This window comes from Teleopsis dalmanni, chromosome 1 (genome assembly GCF_002237135.1).
Source record: "Teleopsis dalmanni isolate 2A chromosome 1, ASM223713v2, whole genome shotgun sequence".
NCBI lineage: Eukaryota > Metazoa > Arthropoda > Insecta > Diptera > Diopsidae > Teleopsis > Teleopsis dalmanni.
Window position 1 is genome coordinate 195,266,491 of NC_051846.1, and position 8,471 is coordinate 195,274,961.

Below are 8,471 nucleotides of genomic sequence, written 5' to 3' on the forward strand. Positions count from 1 at the left end.
ATCATAAAAGCGAAACGATAAATAGGCAAATATAGTTGGATTACTATTTTCACTAAACTAAAAAGCAATGTAGAATATATACATTGTATCAATCTGATTCACGAAGTTACCTCAAACTTAACAAGCGTAATGTATCCAATATATAACATTGTTAAGAGATAAAGATGTATGTAACTGAGGGAGTCAGACATAATATAATATTGGACATCGGTGTCACCTTTAAAACACAATTCAAATATTAATAAAAATTATATTATGAAGAAAAGCAATAATTCATAATATGTCAAAAAATATTTTAAATAAGTATTTTTTTAATAATTTTAAAATATTCTTAAGATAAAATTTATTCTACCATAAGACAGCTGTTAAAAAAGTTTTAATTATTTTTATTTATTTCATTAACGTGAAATAAAGAAATGAGTTCCAATATTTTAACTGTGTGGGAATTGCTCTTGTGCTTGATTTGGAAGAATTGGTGTGTCCAGTGGAAGAATTGGCATACTGTACTATTTTGCATACTCACACCCACTTTTTTTATGACTATACCAATAGTAATACGTTGCATGATTAGCTGTGAAAATTTCCCAACTATTATATATGAACCAGTTGATTTAAAAGAATCATGGAGCAATCTATTAAGTGTGCTATCAAATCGCAATTACAAATATTTCAATGTTTCACGGACGTAAGTTTTTGGAAGGAAATAAATATCTGCTTATACTTGTGGTATGTAGTTTACGTATTTCTTCTTTTTTTTTAGCAACAGTTTCAACGTATATGTCCCTCAAATGATAATTGCTTATGCACCCAATACATACATTTTATTTAATAAAATAATGAATCACGCAATTATGTCTTTAGGAGGTATGGATTTGATTGGATATAGCTCTTGTGAACTTCTCTATAATGCCATGCAAACTAAATATTATTTCGCTGGAGTTTGTTTCGATGAAAATATTTTTCAGTCCAATACGGACGAAATACCAAGTCAACTTAATTATACACTGTTGTATCCAAGTGAACTACGTTTCTACCATGATACATATATAACGTCCAACTGGAATACAAATATTTTATTTAATTTTGTAACTCCACCGGATAGTCGTGTTGGTAGAGACAAAACTGGCGGCTACGTTGGATACGTTCGTGAAGGTTTTAGTTCCCTACAACATCAAATATTTCTATCATATATGAATCTTGATTCTGTAGTTGAAGAACTAAAAGAGACATTTAATGGAGTAACTCGTATTCCAGACATATTGCTGCATCGATTTCCATATCGTGCGCATACAGTTGACAAATTTTTGAATGGGATTAAGAGCAGTTTATCTCTTATAATCATAATATCTTACACAGTTCCCGTTACAATTTTTATAAAGGTAAGCATTTTTGATAACTTTGCATCCTGTTTTTAATAATATATCCATATAAATGAAGATAATATGAAATAATTATAAAATCTTATTTTCACTGATACACATCCAAATTCTTTAAAATTCTTTAAAATTCTTTACAGAATTTTAAAGCCATAATCTCCTCGTAAAACACGGCACACACATATCATAAAATCACCAATTCTGTAGTAAGTTTTAATACGTTCACTGATTGTTAACCTATCCATATTGTACAGTAGCGAATTTTAAACAAACATATGATAGCTTGGATCACAGTTTAGAACCATAAAATGGATTATTCTTTACATTAATTCAATTATCTATTTGATCAATAATGTATTTTTCATCACTATTCCATTTTTTCCAAATTAAGGATATAATCTTAAATTTAGATACCTCATCCAACAAAATCTGTTGGATCATCAGCACATGATCTTGAATTTCAGCAAGTCAATAAGTAATTATTGTAGGAATAAAGTATCTCTCGGATTACGAGGAAATAAACAGGTAGCCATTTTTATAAACTTGTCAAGTTAGTTTCCTTCCACTTGAATGAGTCATTCACACATTCTGAAAGAAACGCTGTTCGTACACTTAATGCTTTGATATTCCAACTTTGTTGTGGTGCTTCGAATGTAATAAGCGGACAGTGTCTCATTCGTGGTATCAGCTCTGCCCAATATTCGTGCTTAAGTGACCTTTGGTGCACAATGCTGCTCCTTCAATAGATCTATCATAACCCCAATGTCTCAGTTATGTTATAAATGGACTCTTGGCATTTTAGATACTCGTATTTTAATGTAAAGAGTTTTGGAATATCGACCATCATTTATATTTATAAAAAATACTAAATATTTACAAGACTATTTTCATTTTTAGTACATAGTTGAAGAAAAAGAGAAGAATTTACAAATAGTCCTTAAAAACATGGGAGCGCCTTATGCATTACAATTAATATCATGGGTTGTTGTTGCTTTCTTTCAACTGTTGTTATCATCCATAATATTAGTGACTTTGATTAAGGTAATTGTTATCTACGCTGAGTTTCTTACCTTGTACTAATATGTGTACTTTCTGATCTATTTATATGTCTGTATTTAGATACCATGGAGTGACGGTAATGGAATTTTGCCTAATAGCTCATGGCTAGCATTATTGCTTGTTATGAGCTTGTACAGCTTAGTTGCGGCAACCTTTTCAGTACTTTTATCCATATTTTTCGTCAAAGCAAAATATGCTGTTATAATAACAGTTGCTTTATGGATTTTAACATTTTTTCCTTATGCAAGCCTTCTAAATAAATTGAATCATGAAATTTTAACACGCATATTAATTTTTCTATTACCCAATACTACAATGGGTTTAATCATTGGTAACATCCAAAATTTAGAGGTAAACGACATAGGCATTCAGTTTAAGAACTATTTTAGTTCGCAAACATTGGAAATACACTTCTCAATCGGCATTCTTAGTATCACAATGTTACTTCAAAGTATAGTTCACATGGTCATGGCAATATATATTGACATGCTGATTCCTGACAAAACCGGCCGAGTAAAAAAGCTGAACCTTTTTTTAACGGATGTATTTAAAGGACGTCGTCCTGGTAGCTCAATCCAGGATACCACAAGGCCTGGTAGCTCAAATCGAAGTATTACAGTTATTGAAGTTGAAACTCTCAAGCCACCAATCCTCGAAATAACTAATTTGTGTAAAAAGTATGATAATAAGTATGTGGTACAAAATGTTAATATGACTTTGTATGAAAATGACACTACCATTCTTATGGGTCATAACGGCAGTGGCAAGAAAACTTTATTAAAAATGATTGTGGGTTTATTACATCCAACTAGTGGAGATATGAAGATAAATGGTATTGAATGGACTGCAGATAAAGGTTATGATGACATTAGTTTTGCCATAAATGATCAAATATTGTTTGGAAACTTAACTGTGCAAGATCAATTAACATTTTTTTGCCGAATGAAGGGTATAGAGTACCCTAAATGCAAAATGCAAGTCATAAAATATCTTAAATCAACTCTACTCAAAAATTATTCAAATTGTTATACAGATAACTTGACATTAGGCTTAAAAAATATACTAGCTTTATGTTGCGCGCTAATTGGAGATAGTAAAATTATTATACTCTGTGATCCCTTTGAAGGCCTTGATATACTTACTAGAAAATATATGTTCAACTTGTTGTTAAAAGAACGAATTGGTCGAACACTGCTGTTATCAACAAATTCCTATGATGTGGCGGAAACATTTGGTAATCGTATGGCCATTATGGCTAATGGAGAAATCAAATGTTCCGGCACTCCCAGTTTTCTGAAACGTGTTTATTGCTATGGATATTGCTTAGTAAGTATTATTTTAAATTATTTTATATAACTTATATAATATTTACCTGGTTTATATATAATAATTTGTGAAAAGAGATAAGACTTATAGATTATATTTACTAAATGGTTTTGATCAAAAATGCAACAAAATAGACACACTATCTATTTTTATAAGAAATCATAAATAACTAAACAGTAAAAAGTTAAATGAAGAATTACAAAGAGTTAGGAAAACGACTACACACAATACTTTGTTGGTGAACATTACTGAAAAAAATGTTCCCATAATAATATTTATGTCAAATAACATACTTTTAACTAAATTCTTTATTTAATATTGTATACTTAAATGTATAGAAATATTTTGAAAATTGCCGCTAATATACAAAGCTAAATTAATGAACTAAAATATAGACACGTCATTTTTTCTTTAAATCGGAGTATATCTTCAACAATTTTACTAAATAACATTTCCATATCATGCCTAGACAGGCAACTAACTTGACGCAAACATATTGAAAAAAACTTAAATGAAGCTCCAAGCCTCCAAGTTGCACTGGCTCATTAATAACATTAAGAACTCTTGTACAACAGCATTATAAAACCAATATGGACTTACGGTATCCAGATATTTAGTAATGCTAGTGCATTAAATATTAAAATTATCCAAAGATCTCTGTCAAAAATATTGAAAACAATCACTGGAGCCCCATGATATATTAGGAATGAAAGTATCCACCGAGATCTACAAATTCCCTTAGTTAAAGCTAAATTTGACAATATAAGGAAAAAAATCAATAAAAGGGTAACAAAACATACTAATTTCTTAGTAAGGAATCACGCACTTCAATCTATTAATTTCCGCCTAAAAAGAGCTGACCATCCAGCCATTAAGTAAAATTCAATAGCTTCAATTAAAAATCCCACTCTTCTTTTTAGTAATCTAATAAAGTTTTACTGTTTTCTTAATAAATCATCTAACATTCACGCCAATGAAATTTAACCCATTGATTTAAGTGAGGTCCGCGATATAAGGTTTACTTTACTTTACTTTAGTGATAAGATCTTAAATGTTATTGTTAGTCTCATTGTAAGAAAAGATACAATAAATAAATGTATAAATATGTGTCTTTTATAAAATAATTCTTATATCTTCCCTATAACCCTTTAATAGAATTGAAATAAGTAAGTATGAAAAGAAAGTATACATGGTAGAGGATCTATGAAATGTACATAGATACACAAATAAAGGTAGTGTTAGAACGAGGAGAAAAAAATTTATAAGTGAATTTATGGGTAAGTTGCTATTTTTTAACATATTACCTAAAGCATTGCGACACTACGGTAATATTTTTGTACCATTATTTCCGGTTACTAATAAATATAATCTCATATTCGACTGCATCAAGATATTAGTTCTGGTTGAAATACATATACTCTAATTTAGAGAATTATTGAAACCATTCTAAGATAAAATAGAAATTTGAACGAAAATCAGAGTGCTTATTATGATTATCTCTTTTTATTGTCAGCCTTTACAAGGAAATAATTTAAATTAATATTGATCAAATAACTTTTAATAAAGAAAAATCCATATTTTAGAGAATTCTTATGGGAAAACTTTCAAAAAGTGACGATATAAAGAAATTATTACGAAAATACATAATAAATATTGAACCAGATTATATGCTTGGGAATGAAATATCATTTCTTCTAGAACAAAAATACTCGTATGTATTTGATGATATTTTCGATGAATTCGAAGAAAGATGGAACGAACTGAATATTGTACATTTGGAGGTTAACGAACATTCTTTACGCGATGTTTTTTTACAATATGGGGCAGATGGTTCAAGTTATGGCAATTCTCTACGACATCATGAAATTTTAAATGGTATTTCTAAATACCTAGACCGCTCAAATCCTGTTACGCTATTTCAGACATATAAAACTCTTAAAGGGAGGAAACTTATATTAAATCATTGGAACGCATACGTTTATAAGCGTTTTATACATTTAATACGTAGTCCATTAATATTTGGTTCAATTGTTATCTTACCTATTTTATGTACAGTGATGCCGTTCTCTCTACTACAAATAAAATTAAACAATGATGATTTAAAGCCGATGTCATATAGACTGCAACAATACCAGCGTTCCGCAACTACAATAGAAATTTTACGGAAAACAGATCCAATGTCGGAAAGCTCGGAACTTGAATATCAACAGTTAGTATTTTGGAGTTCAAATCCACACCAAGTAGAAGTTATTGAAACTCCATTTGAAGAATACCTAATAAAGCAGGAAAAGTTAAAAGCAAGTAAAATTAATGAGCTTTACCTCGTTGCTGCTTCTTTCAAAAAAAACTACACTGCTTGGTTTAACAATTACCCTCTTCACACCGTACCACTCTCATTAAACTTAATGCATAATGCAATAGCGAGGTGAGTACATTAATTTCTTTTAAATTAAATAATCGCATCAAAATTATTATTCTACATTAAACGTATATCTCAGTTCTTATATAGTTTTAGATAATCACTTGCGTGAAAAATAACTCCTTACAGCATCTTGTCTAAAATATGAAATTAAATAATTCTGTTGTTGCAAAGCTTTTTGCCATGAGAAATCCTTCAAAGCTAACTCCAAAAATTAGTTTTCTAGAGCTAAATATTTATTTGCCAAGCCAACATGAGGCTGGGCTATAAATCTATACACCACACCACAGTTATAAAATATACCGACAGACCATAGTTACATGCAGTTTATTTTATTTTAAAACACTGATCACTAATCACTGATCATCTTTAAAGAACTGAAGGGGTTAACAAGAGCTTTTAGTGTCGATGTATTGTTTTCTCGACAATGTTTTCAATTCTTCTCGACAACTCAGCAAGTTACCTTCAATAAGGCGTACGGTCCTGCTAAAAAAACTGTCGTCATAATTTCTGTAAAACAAAAATGCTTTCTTCCATCAACCAAGTACTACTCAGATCAACTATCAGTAGATTCAATATATCTTAGTTCTCTAGACACAGTGACTTAAAGTTAAAAACAGGAACAAGTGATGATCTTCAAACTTATTGAACAAAGAAGTATATTAACTAAGGAGTATATTAACTATAATCAATACTTCTAATTTTGATCTATCTTTCATTTATTTCATTGCAGAGCAATATTGGGTATTGATTCAAGTATTGAACTGAATTTCCAACCTTTGCCATTTACTAATAAATATCATGCAATGATGATGCATGTTCCACTGTCGCATAATATGCTTTTACCGCTGTGTACATCACTCTGCCTATCGTTTGTTTGGTCAATTTCAATCATATTTACGATCAGAGAAAAAATAACAAACTTAAAATTCCTACAGTTCATTGCCGGTGCAAAAAAAGATTCATTTTTTTTAACTGGTTTAATACTCGATATTCTGGTGGTATTAGTAACAGGAATTATAACAGTCGCAACAATGATGGTCATTGACCAAGATCGATTCAATGATACCGATGTCAGAGGTAAGTTTATATCAGATGTATACTTCCGTATTAAAATTTGTTACAACAAAACGCATTGTCCAATTTTTAGAGTCATATTTTCTAACCATAATAGCTGGTGGAATTTGCGTAACCTCAATGAATCATGTCTTAGGAAGATTCTTTAGAGATCCATATTTAGCATTCTGTGTTGTCATCACAATTCATTTCTTTGGCATAACGAATTTCGCAATTTACACTGAGGTTTTCTACAAAAATCATGATGACGGATTAAGTTATATAAACACTCTGGGAAGAATACTTTATATAATGCCTCTGTTCACACAATGTAGCGCTATGAGTACTATTTTCTTTATTAATGACTTAATAGTAATGTGTTCGGATCAAACTATATATACAATTTCAACATATGTTGAAAACTGTGATTCAATGCCAAACTGCTGCGGTAAGTCCTACTTTATTATATATTTTATATATATATTGTTAAAATCTTTTAATTTATGCACTCCTTAGTTGAATATAGTGTCTGGGATGGCGTATCTTCAAGCATTTTTATTCTAATGGGCTTAACTATATTTTATTGGATTTTAATGTATTTAATGGAATATATGCAAACTTGTGATTTATTTAACTATAAACAAAGATCTATGGAACAAATAACAAGGTAAATGATTCTTGTTACTTTAATTAGTAAGCTTTCTAATAAAACTGACTATATGTTTTTAATGAATCTAATACATTGATACATAATAATTTAAATTTACCTTAACTAATGTTTACATTGTCAATTAATAATAAACTCTACAATGAAAAAATAAAAATTTTATTAAAATCCTTATGCCATAATTTATGAAACCTAATGGATAATTTCGTTTATATAACAGAACTAGTTTATTGATTTATTTTAGTCAGTCAGAGATGTACATGATTGATGTCCTTGGTATTTTATTTTACTGTTTTCTATTTTACTTTCACATATTTCATTTATATATCTTTTTTTGCAATTAGCTGGCATTTTAACTATAGTTTATTTTAACGGGTTAAGTTAAGCTAAATTAAGCACAAACTGTATGCATCAATAAGTTCAATAATTTCAACTTTATAATTAACATGAATTTAGTATAGCAAAATATTGCAGGAATTTTGGAATAATTCGATCACCTATTATTGCCATTAAGAACATGTAATCTAGTGAATATTATAGTTAGCTAAAAAGTAAATGTATAATTTTT

At 29.5% G+C, this 8,471-nt stretch overlaps 1 protein-coding gene across 1 annotated transcript; it reads left to right on the forward strand.

The window, feature by feature from the left end:
- Window positions 1-363: 363 nt before the first annotated feature.
- Window positions 364-7,907, forward strand: LOC119667000 (retinal-specific phospholipid-transporting ATPase ABCA4-like). The gene is made up of 8 exons (XM_038076278.1): window positions 364-685; window positions 761-1,379; window positions 2,274-2,417; window positions 2,496-3,761; window positions 5,345-6,186; window positions 6,914-7,260; window positions 7,331-7,684; window positions 7,753-7,907. The coding sequence occupies exons 1-8, from the start codon at window positions 417-419 to the stop codon at window positions 7,905-7,907; spliced, it is 3,996 nt and encodes a 1,331-aa protein (XP_037932206.1). The 5' UTR covers window positions 364-416.
- The last annotated feature ends 564 nt before the right edge of the window (window positions 7,908-8,471 follow it).

Bases quoted from the DNA above. Each gene is read 5' to 3' on its own strand.
- LOC119667000 (XM_038076278.1), top strand. From the start codon at position 417: ATGAGTTCCAATATTTTAACTGTGTGGGAATTGCTCTTGTGCTTGATT. The intron at 2,418-2,495 runs GTAATTGTTATC...GTCTGTATTTAG, and splicing joins TATTAGTGACTTTGATTAAG to ATACCATGGAGTGACGGTAA. The intron at 7,685-7,752 runs GTAAGTCCTACT...TGCACTCCTTAG, and splicing joins TTCAATGCCAAACTGCTGCG to TTGAATATAGTGTCTGGGAT.